At 34.4% G+C, this 12751-nt stretch overlaps 1 protein-coding gene across 1 annotated transcript; it reads left to right on the top strand.

Annotated features, from left to right (window-relative positions):
* The first annotated feature begins 1967 nt into the window (after positions 1–1967).
* On the top strand, positions 1968–4077 carry LOC126794708 (protein LOL1). Its single transcript, XM_050521477.1, has 6 exons — positions 1968–2128; positions 2379–2555; positions 2933–3046; positions 3178–3291; positions 3417–3526; positions 3768–4077. The coding sequence occupies exons 2-6, from the start codon at positions 2477–2479 to the stop codon at positions 3804–3806; spliced, it is 456 nt and encodes a 151-aa protein (XP_050377434.1). The 5' UTR covers positions 1968–2128; positions 2379–2476; the 3' UTR covers positions 3807–4077.
* Positions 4078–12751: the final 8674 nt, after the last annotated feature.

A 12751-nucleotide genomic window follows, 5' to 3' on the forward strand; every position in this document is an offset into this window, starting at 1 on the left:
GTTATGTGCCTTCATAACATCAATAGAATGAAGTTTTTAACCACATTAAACAAATAATGTGGTACATGTTTTGTTTTCTACATCAAGATTTCTTAGCAATCTCCATCAAGATGAGAACTTGTTTTGTTTCTACATCATCAAGGTAATCATGCTCCAGGTAAACAAACAAGTACTGTTTCGCTCGCACGTTTACTCTGTTCATTAAGAAAAAAAGTTCTGATCGAGAAATTTTCAAGGATGAGGGCAAGAGCAAGTGACCTTGAAAAATTGAATTATTAAAGGAGGGCTCTAGAACATTAATGGGGGAGGAATATCCAGTTGGGATCGATTCATAGTGGTGTGGAGAAAAGCCAACACAAGTAGAAAGCACAGTGGTCCCTTGCTTCTTTAGCATGTTGCATACTTATCTATGGACCCTGCTGCTACTGCTGCAATGCTTTCTTTTGTAGTCTTCCTTTCAGCTTAATTACACAGCCCCATGCCGCATGGATTCTTCACCACTCCACATTTGTCTTCTCTTCTCTTCCAGTCTTCCCATCATCCTCTTCCAGTCTCTTCTCACACTAGTAGCACTCAATTCTGTGTTGAAATGTAGGCGTTTGTTCTTAGCCTCGAGTTCAAGTCCTTGTTTTCTCTATGTTTTCGGGAAAATTAATCAGTGATGGGAGAAGGAGTTGTTCAGGCTGCCACAGGATTGAGCTAATATTCGAACTTATGACACTGAATTATCCATAAACAAAATGCCTAACTTTTACAAAAACAAAATGCCAGATGCTAAAAAAAGGACGTCAGAACGAGTCGTTATGTGTAATTTCGCTACATTGATGAAAAACGTACATTGTATCTCTATAATATTTTTTTAAACGAAAAAAATTCAAAATTCATTATACAACATACATATGAGTGATTTTATTCAGATCGCTCTACATCACTTCTTAAATTATGTCAGGATGTTATCTTTATGTTTATTGTATTATGCAATTTCATTAATCAAGGCCTAGCCCACTCCATAAGTTATTGTTAGTCTCAGATCATTAAGTTGACTATGGTACAAGTAATGTGATGAACCGGCATTTAACTTGAGTTAGGTGGAGTATAACAAGGTGCAATCATATTTGTTCTTTCCATACAATCTAATAAGTATTCACCGAGGTTATTCAGACATCGACATTGAAAGCGACTCTACCATCCTACTTATTATGCTGCAAAACGAGGATGTAAAACAAAATGGTATTGCAAATAAACTTGCACATATTACCAGCAGTTTTGTCACTCATGATGTGTGGCTAGGTGAGGTAAATTAATGATTGTTTTAGTTATATTATTGCCTTTCAATCTGTTAGAATTTGTCATGTTTACCGTAAAGGAAAAAATTCCACATATAACTAGTAGTTACCCCCCCCCCCCCCCCCCTCCTCCTCCTCCTCCCCTAGACTTGTCGAACGGCTACGATTACTCATTCGACAGACGTGGTTCATCCTCGGCCGTCGGAATCCCATGAGCAAGGAGAGCGTGTGGCATAATTACATCCCTCAGACACTCACGTGCTTTTCAACCAAGGAAGGAATGGCGAAATTTACGTTTGGATTTCTCTTCAAGTGTCTTCCTCCATGTTCTCACTTTTATGGTAACGAATCACATTCGTATAAACAGTTGAAAATTCGACTACGAAACCTGCGCGTGAATCAATATATTTTCAAGGTTTTGAATTTTTGGTGATTGTTTGTAGCAGTAAATACACTCATTCCAGGTAAATAAACGAGGCACAGGTACAATCGTAAAATAATTATTTATCTTTTCTGTTCTCCTAGTCATTCCAGGTAAATAAACTGGCACGAGAAGGTTACTATTCTGAACTATTTTACTGTGACAATGAGAGAATGAGTGGCGAAAAAAAAAAAGGAATCCACACGCTTATATAACACTTCCTTTCTCACTATAATTTGTAGTCCTAATTTCAATTCACTTCTCCTTCTGTCTCTCCCTCTCCCTCTCTTCCCCACTTGAGCAGCAACTGGCAAAGGCTTGTGTTTGCCCCACTCTTAAACTTACTTTTCAACTGAATTCCATAAGGTTATGTATTGTTGTCATGCTTTTCTCTTTCTGGGGAGCTTCATTTAACTTTCAGGTATTGTGTTCTTTACTTATGTTTTGCATTTCTGGGCCAACACTCATATGTGACCTCCATTTCTGAGAGCTAGCTTTCTTCATCAAGTCTCTTCTTCAATCTCAACAAAAAAGAATAAAAATTTGTTACCTCAGGGTTGTCTAATCCTGTTCATGGTCTTTATAAGGCTTTTATTCTAAGTTCTAACCAGTTAATATAAAAGGTGTTTTTTATTTTTTCAATTCCTAACTGTTTGGTTCCCTCTTTCCAGATATGGTAAGAATGTAATGTCCCCAGTTTCTGAAGCAGTAAGCTTTTAGAAGCTGAGAAGAAAAAAGAGAGAAGCAACTTTGAAATTTGATATATATAATGCCAGTTCCACTTGCCCCATATCCAACACCTCCAGCACCTTATACACCACCTTCTCCTGCTGCTGCTGCTGCAAATGGTATTTCTCAAATCTCATGCCCTATATCACTATATGTATCTCTCCTTTTTTGGCTTCAAAACGTTGTCACTTTGTATTTTTGGATAATTGACTGCTAAAACAATGGAGTTTATTTTCTTGGCAATGCACAAAAGTCTCAGAATTGTGCTTCTATGATTATCCCTTCTCTGTTTTGTCTTTTCTTCTTTACAGTTTTCGGACAATTGTATTTGTATCGCTATGATATATTGAAATTTGATTGCAGATATATAGGTCTAGACATGAATGATGCTAGACTTAGTTTTCTACACTCCATCAAATCTTTGTGTAATGTTGTAACTTGTAAGTAAAGATGATTCATTACATTTTACCTTCCACCTAACTATGAACACATTTAGGTGCACAAAGCCAACTTGTCTGCTCTGGATGTCGGAACCTTTTACTCTATCCAGCCGGAGCCACCTCAGTATGCTGTGCTGTTTGTAATGCAGTCACTGCTGTGCCGCCGCCTGGTATCTGTTTTTCTTATGTGTTAATCTAGATTACATTGTCATTTGGTGTTAAATTCTGTTCGATCTATTTTTGGACCGTAAATTGAGAAAGTCTAAGCTGAAACACATTTAACTGTGACACTGAATTATAGGCACAGAAATGGCACAGCTGGTCTGCGGAGGCTGCCACACCCTACTCATGTATATACGCGGAGCAACAAGCGTACAATGTTCTTGCTGTCACACTGTCAATCTAGCCTTAGAAGGTATTGAATCGTTAACCGACAAGTATATAGCTTTGTTAAGTTCTTCGCTTCCCTTCTTCACTATTTCATAAAACTCTCTGCCCCAGTGACTTATACCATTTAAACCAAATGTGTTTTCGTAACAGCAAATCAGGTGGCACATGTGAATTGTGGGAACTGCAGGATGCTACTAATGTATCAGTATGGAGCAAGATCTGTAAAATGTGCGGTTTGCAATTTTGTGACATCAGTTGGGGTGAGTGCAGAATTCTATTCTACATTTCTACTCAGATAATCAGTGTTAATTTAACTTAATTCTAATAATGTATTTCTGTTTATTAGTCTGCGCATCACTTAAAATATGTTTAAATATTGCTGTCTTCATCTGCATTACATTAATACACACGTGAGTTTATAGCTATTACTTGCATAATGTATGTATGTACAGAAAATTATGAGGTTCCTTAAATCATGATGTGGTGGTAATTGTTCTCCAGGTCCCGGTGAGCACTCCGGAACAGAAATTCACCAATTAAAGTTATCATATACCTAAAGCTGGCAGCTACAAATGCTACACCTTTGGTTTGCATCTTACAGTATCCCTAGTTTCCATGATTTCATCTCTAAGTGACAAGCAGATCAATCTTTTGCTAGTCACATGTATAGAGTTATTTTTTCTTCGCGTGATCGATCGTCTTATGAATAATGTAGTGATGTAAGATTGGATGTATGAGAAGAATTTTACAAGAAAACTATGATGAAGATTATGAGTGCATTGGATAAGGATAAACTTCAATTTTCCTTTTACATTGACAAGTCTAACTTTCAATATTGAATACTTTCTGCTGTTGATTTGTCAATTTTCGTCTAGAAATATTGGCTAGCAGTCAATTGATGAGATACCCGCAAATTGATCCAAGAAAATAATGTTTGGGACCAGGAGATATTTTCTCAAAAGTTATTTTTAGGTGAGTATTTAGTTGTCAACACAATTAAGAATGTCATGCCTGGTTAAGTATGATCTTGACATCCAAATTCTAACAACACAGGTTTCTTAGATTACGAAAGGCCATAAAGAATCTCTTATATAGGACATGAGTTGTTATTAAATCATACAAGGCTAATGTTTTTTTCTAATGGACAAACCAGAATCAAACTGTGCAGAATTAGAAGAATTATTAGCAAGCTAGCTAGGTTATTGACATATCTGTGAATGCAATGCATTTGTTTCCCAAGCAAGGTTAGGGGGTCAATTGAGGAGCTCCACAATGCACCTACTTTGCCATTAGGTATGAGGTTCTGCTAGATGTCTTTTCTTCGTCTAAACTCTCCACCCTTTAGGTCATTCTTCAAGGACTATCCCTGCAAAGCAACAATCCCATCGCAATTTGTTTGGTCGTCGAAATTGTGCATACAAACACAATCACTTAGATTAAAGGGAAAGGAAGAAAGCATCCTTGAAGGAGCCTTTACCAAATGAATGATTTCGATAATTGAACTCGGGTATTTTAATGTATACCCAATTTTTAGAAGCTCTTTTAAAAGAAATCCGCATATTTTTTTTCTTCATTATGCACTGAATTATAACCATTCATTTAAATTTAAATTACAAAATGCCACTATTAAAATCTGATAAAAATTAGTGATTAGTCAATCAATAATTTGTGTTCTCATTAACTACCTTAATTATATATATTCTATTATTCATCACAAATTTAGAAATAATGAAACATTTCCTTTTTGACATATCTATAATTCATAAGTTTTTTAATTTAAATCAATTCAAAATCGAAATCACTTTATGGTGATTTGAACTTTCTTTTTTTTCTTTTTGTTGAATAATGTAAAATTTATAATTTCATAGGTAATTTAGTTCAGTTCAACTATTTATTTACAACCTTAGTTTGAGGTATAAATAAGTTTTTTTTAATTCCTATTTAGTAGGTTTTTATTTTCAATTACAACCTAAAAATTAGGTATTTATCTTTAAAGCTAATATCTCTTATAGTAATTTTTACATCAACCTGTTTGTTAGGTATTTTATCATTCCAAAGATCTCTTTCGTAGGTTGAATTTGAAATTTATATTGATGTGCATGTATCTATCTATTAGGTAATTTTTACATCAACCTGTTTGTTAGAGATTCTCTATTTTAAAGATTTCTTCGATATGTTGAATATTTATATTAATACGCATGTTTCTATCTATTAGGTAACAACATAGAATGAACAAATATGAAGGTTGAAACCTAGAACAAAAGATTTACCACACGAAAAATATTCATGGTACAATGATACGAAAAGAAAAGATTTGAGAAACATATATATATATATATAATGGATAACATACGTACTTTATTAATAGATTTAAAAGATTGAAAAAAATGACGAATGATACAAGTACACAACAACTTTTGTGTTCTCTCGTACGATCTATAAAAGCTGGAGTAGTGTTTGTATTCTGAAACTTTCATATGAGCTATATAAAGAAAAAATTGAAATCAAATCTTTCAGGAATTTAAAGTAGTGAAAAATCAATAATAAGATTGAATTAAACATGTACAATAAATATATGCTACGATTAAGGAAACTAAAATGATCAAAAGGGCAAAATAGGGTTGTAGAAAAATAATTTGAGTTTAGATTGAAAAAATATTTGGATGTGGGTTTGATTTAAAAAAAGGGCTCCAATATTGAATATATCTTTAATTTTCTCACCGAAAAATGATAATAATTTCAAGTAAAATGAATTATATCACTGTTTGAGGATAGCAGCACCGGCCTATATCCTAAAATAAACAAAAAAAATGGAGTGAGCATGTTTGAAAAAGCCTCTACCAAATGAATGATTCTGATCATTGAATTCAACTGGAAAACATTAAAAAGTATGTTTCCTACATGGTTCTGGTGTAGCCACGTTATCCCACAAACCACTTGGAGATTTTCCTAAACAACTCAGGTCGCCCCTGTTTTGCTTTCCTAATCGGCCTCCTACTGATCTCATTTTTTGTTTTCTCTTCAATAATCATGTCTGTAGTTTTGTCGGTTAAACAGTCCCTTACGTACATCTGAACTCATCTCGTGAGATCCTGCACGCAACTTTTCAGTAGATTATAGCTAGTGGTACATGGTATGTATTGCAAATTATGATCTTGTCTTGGCTTTACCCCCCATGCCATCACATTCGATCTCCTCATTTGGCAACCTCTGTACAGTACTACATAGTTGGCACCGTTGAACCTTCTATTACTGTCACAAATAATTCTGGGGGGAATGAATCATGGTAGTGATCGTTATCAATCATCGCTCTCGAGCAAAACAAGATATTGATTGAAACGAATTATTTAAGATCTCACTAGCTAGATGATGAATCGTGCGTCTATATAACAATAGTTGGATGATGATCGAGAAAGATGATTTTGTATAACTATTGATCTTGAAAGTGATCGAGTTCGGTATTGTAGTATGTGAAAGAGAAGTAAATTGAAAGAGAAACATTGCTGACTCTACTTCTGTGCATTGCATTCTTCATGTTCCATTGATACAAACTCACATAAGTCATAATTTATAGTGAACTTTAATTTATATATTTATCAGGATAAAATGTGTGAGACTCTAACTCAGATATTAGCTTAAGCTAAAGCTGAAGATTGCGAATTTGAATTCATTTACAACTTTCCAATAGAAGTTGAATTCCACGTATTGACCTCTAGGACATGGTGGAGAAACATCCACATATGACTCAGTTCCTAACAAATCATGAACCTCCAATATTTTTTCTTTGTTTTTCTTTGTAAGCAGCTAATTCCAGAAAGACTATACAAAGCATAGTGCATGATTAGCTATCTTTTGAAGCCAAGGCTGGGAGTAAGGTCCCTGTGCCTGATTTATTGTATGAATATCATAATGAAGCATCTAGGGGACATAGAACATCACCCCCGAGCATTACAACTATCTTCTTACAGTACGTTTTGGATAATCACAGGAAACTCGTCAGGCAAGCGAACATCATCTAAGTAACTAAAGCTAGCAAGATGCGCCAACGATGGAGAGCACCATTGGCATGAACATCATCCTGCTTTACCACTTGATGAACCTCCTAAACTTCTTATATCGTTTTGTAGTGTTGTTTTTGGATCGGATCTTCTATACATCTCTACATGTTGATGATCTACACAAAGAATTCAAACTCGTGTGTATGAGTAGGGTGTTCTTAACCAATTGAGCTACTCTTCATCGAAAAAAAAAAACAAAAAAAAGAACCTCATGAGCTAATATCCTCTTAAAGTTCTTACCCGTATAATTGTCGGCATCACATGTAGAAGACAATATAAGCAATATTGATCATTGTTAAAGACATCAACTTCAGCTCTCACATTCTGCTTAGGTAAATTCCAAGCATGTTAGAGCTTTTCTGTCCTGCATGTATATATACCAATTTTAACAAAATTGTCCTGATTCTGGCGTACGTAAACCTTCTTCACTGCCAAATCTATTGAAACGAGCTTGAAAAAATGAAGCTCCTCATCACCCTACGCCCGATTTTTTTCGACAAAAGCTTTCTCTGTTCATATAATTGTAGTTTGGTAGTTACTCTTGCCTAATGCACATACTACTAGGTGATGTCCAAATCCACCCGCTGCTTCTATTCTGAAGATGCTCAGATTTGATTCCTCTCTCTTTAAAGATTTAACCCCCAAGTCATTTTCACAAGTGTTGTTAGGTGATATTAAAAGGGCACATTCGTCTATGCTGATCGCTGTTGTAGATGACTGGACACCATCCCATCAAGCTGAACAAGGGACAGCAATATCTGCTAGGACTACTTTGGTCCCAGGACCCCCACTGTGGTGCATGAATATTAGAGTTAGATGATTCAGAACAATTTACTATACTGTTGAATCTTCATGTGCATATGTCATGTAGTTATTCAACCAGGTAGAACATAAAAATCCAGACCAAAAAAATTGAATCTATCTAGCACATTACCGAAACTTACAAGATCTTATCTATAGTTGTTATGCACAGCCTAGAACTCTGAATACAAATGTTAATAATCTTAATAAGACCGGTAATGGGTTGATACAGTTGTGACAACGACCCTCAGAGGTCTGAAGACAACAATATCTGGATCGGTGATGTTATTCGTATTAACACAATGGTCTTTTTTTCTTTATGCCATACGTGTGGTTTTGTAAGAAAAAAATAAGCAGACAAAAATATCTACAAGAAACGGACCAGTCTCTACCCTAAGATGTGGTCAGTAATTTGGGGAGAAAATGTTTCTCATTGAGTTACTGATAATTATTTAAGTCCACATCGAAATGCACCCAGATTTACAAGAACAACAGATTAGTTTGCTGCAATTTATGACAGGGACAGGTAATAACAATGTATCTCAATTCAATTACAATTGGTAAAAGATGAAACAAACCTATGACAGGGATAGCAAGCAAACCTCGAGTTGTCTGACATTAGCCACCCACATGAGTGATATTGATGCTTCTGAGTTGAGCCAAAATGATATGAAGGAGACCTTCATAATTTGATAGCAAAAACTAGTATGATTACTTGAATGTTTCTGACATTTAACCTAGCAAACAAAAGCAATAAATAAAAGAAATGGACCATTGTAATAATTCAGAAACATCATATTATCAATATGATCACTGAACTCAAAACTCAAAATCGACAATGTGGGATAACACGATGCAAACTTTTTGAGCCAGATTTTGACAGCTTTGGCTCGAGCAGTTTTAGGTTGTCGGTAAAGATTCCAGAGATCCGAGAGATCATGAAACTAGAAAGATAAAAAAAACAAAAAAAACAAGACTTGAAAAGGTAAGCTCAGTAATGTTGTATCAGTCCAGACTCCAGACTCCAGTTCATAAGAGAAATATCAGTTAAAGGATTTCAGTTGATGCTAGCATATCCCAGAATATCCAATTCTAATTCAAGGTGTAGAATTGCAAAGGACCTGAAGGACTTGAATGTGCTGAAGATTCCGAGTTGCTAGACATGTCATTTCCAATTTTCCAGAGTTAAATCTCACAAATCCCTGGTTGTAAGTGAAAGCCTTAGTAGAAGATATCTACCTTGTATTGTTTCTCAGAATGTGTTTATCACCTGCTTCTGGAACTGACAGTTGGAAAGTCCCAGTTTGGTTATTTCTTGATCATCAGGGAAAATTTCATCATGTTGCATTACTAGGCTTGTGAGTCGTAGATGTGAGAAACTTGAGAACACTAGGGTATATTGAATCTAGTTTGTGAGGTTCCTTCTCACGGAGACAGGCAAGTTTGCCAACCACATCTTTTGTTTTTGCTAAATTGCTGGAAATGTAGTATTGTACCCCAGATGCATAACAAGATCATTAAGCAAGAGTATTATCTTTTCAACCTTAAACCTTTTACATAATCATACCACATGATCCCAGCAATAGTAAGTCTTCCATTGACCAAAAATAACAAAGTTCAATCCCAATAAATATATTTTCTTCGAACAATCTTAACCATTTAGTGATTTTTTTTCCAGTTTGAATCGATTCCACTAATTTCCCTGCAAGTCTTAACCGTTTCCATAGTGAGCATTACTAGGTCTGTTCTTTCCTCAGAGACCCTTTCAACTGCAAACTTCAGAATACCAGGACTCTTGGACCATTATAATGCTTTAACTTCTGTTGGTTAATCAAACATCAAGCACCTATTATCCCTTCCTCGTTCATACATTATTTCAAATCCTTTTACGATAGATCTTAAAGCAGCCCATAAATCAAACATCAAGCACCTATTATCAAAAGGAACAGTCAAAAAACCCCATCACTACTGTAATGCAATTACTCGATTTCCCTTGTGGACACACCAAGCTACTCATCCCAAAAAGAAAACATGTCTTGCCTTTTATTGCAACAAAACCTAACAGACCGAATAACCAACAACTATTTGTTAAGCCAATGATTCATATATACGAAAACTGATCTGTAACTTAAACAACCATGTTGTTACTCTGTTTTATACTACATTTTATGCACCAACTGTACTGTAGACAACTAATTCATACACCAGAATGATGTTCAACATGCCCGCCATTACTTCTAGAAAAGTATATATATATTTTTATGAGAAACCAATAGGTTTTATAGATATTTATGTGGCCTGAATAGCCAGTACATACTTTTCTGATGTGTCAAAGCATCAAACAAGAGGTTATGAGTCGAAACTCAAGGCTAGTATGCGGTAGAGAACTATTTTTTGGTAATAAGCTCAAATCGAAAAAAAATTGTCTATTCTATGACTGATACAAGCATAGCAATAGGCAAACAGACTAAACTAAATGAAAATAATATTAAGTTTAGACCCAGGCTCCAAAGTCCAAGCCCAAAACCTATTTTGTGAAACCCTAGGGAAATATTGTAGTTTGGCCGACCCTAGCCGCAAACAAGCATCGTCCATCACCAACCGGTGAAGCAACTTGCATTGATTATGGCTTCTCTGCTTCGTGTGAATAGATCTCCATCATGCTTGAGAATATCGGAATCATCACACCGTTTCGAAGTACGAAAACTCAAAATAGTATCACTTACAGACCAACAACCATAGAGGTGAAGAATCTGTTGATTGTAAATAGATGAAGAGAGGGGACGAAACCCTTCTGACAGTGTTCTAAAAAGCGGTTTAGACGATTTTATTCAGTCTTAGGCGATCAACCATCCTTTGACTTAAAAAAAAACTAAAAGTAACCGTAGCTCTCACTCTTTGTCTCTTTTTTTTAGAACTGCATCTCATCAGCAGAAGAACAAGAAAGAATATGAATATTAAGTTTGAGTCTGATACTAAAGGAGTTAAGAATAATTTGGAGAGAAATAACTTGAGATTTAGTATTATTGCATTTGTTTCATTATTTATCTTTTCTTCAAATTTTTATTTATGGACTTTCTATTTAAGTTATTGTGAATTTAAACTATTTTAAGTATTTTTAAAATTAATATTAAACATCATTATATATTTTTAATCATTAAAATAGTTTTAATATATGTATAAAAATAAATAAATATTTAATAATTTGAAACCGCCTAACCGTCTAGGCGCTAGGAGTTGGTTATCCGCCTGCATACCGCCTAGCGAATTTAGAACATTGCATTCTGATAAACAAAAATGGTGGCTATAAAATAACCATACTAGGGTTAGTACGAAGAGTGCTAATAGTACGGAGGTGGAGGCTCACATAGTTAGGGTTTTCTGTAACTCAAAGAAAAGATGGATTTTCGGATACTTCTAGAAAAGTATATATGAAAAGAAAGGATAAAGTATTATAGTTGCAAGCCCACACAAGATACATATGTAACTCTGGTGCTATTTCCAATAGTTTGTTACCAAAGCTAAACAATCTTGTTATGAGATCTAAAAGATGATGGCTATTCAAATAGCACGAAATATTTTTCTCTAATAAACTTAAGACCATATACAGTAAAACCTCTATAAATTAATAGGCTCATGACTGAAGAAATTTATTATTTTAACGAGATATTAATATATCGATAAATTATTTATCGATTAATTAATAACTTATTAATTTATCAAGTTATGATAAATATTTTCTTTCAATTTTTCAAAGAATTTTTTTTTAACTTTTTATTCATTCACCAAATTGTTGGATTTATCACAGATACTATTGTTTAGAATATTATGTTGTTTGATGTATTATATTATTTTATTTGATGATAATTAAATCAACAAAATTCTTCAATAAAATCCTCATAAATGTAAAATTTATTATATAAATTATGCAATTATTAATTTAAAAAGTCGATGGGGTCTATATGAATTCTTAAATTTTTATTATCTTATAAATTTAGCAAAATATTAATTTAGCATGTTAGCCCCGAGTCGGAACCGAGAAAAAATATTATTTTAGCGAGGTTATTAATTAATCGGATATTAATTTAACGAGGTTATAATGTAGTACAAATAATTGGAGAGGCTAAGTACATAAATTACAGCTTAACAATCTTGTTATGAGATCCAAAAGATAGCCATTCAAACACTAAGGGAATATGCAAGTCGAATAAATATAAACCATTTAGTATGAATGAATAACTAGAGAGAGTATATACTAGAACACACAACTATAAACCGGTTCATGATGCCTGACATGGTACAATCTCACAATCTTCTGTTAGATTTCCCAATCATCATTCTCTATAAAGTTTCACAGTATTGCCTTCTAATTGTAGAGAAAGATATATTGTGCGGTTGTGCCCAATTATTCAATACAGCCCTGCCCAATCAACAAAGCAAAGACATATAGCAAACAAGCTGGCCAAGCAGATCCATCTGCTCATATTATTTGTTTTGCTCATCAACAAAACTACTAGTGCCATGATATTACGTAATTCTCCATGATAGGCGATTGATTCAGTGCAATGTGGAGTGAAACAGTTCTCAATTCTAAAATAACAGCTATCAATAGATTGGCAATTTGGC

Source organism: Argentina anserina, chromosome 5 (assembly GCF_933775445.1).
Source record: "Argentina anserina chromosome 5, drPotAnse1.1, whole genome shotgun sequence".
NCBI lineage: Eukaryota > Viridiplantae > Streptophyta > Magnoliopsida > Rosales > Rosaceae > Argentina > Argentina anserina.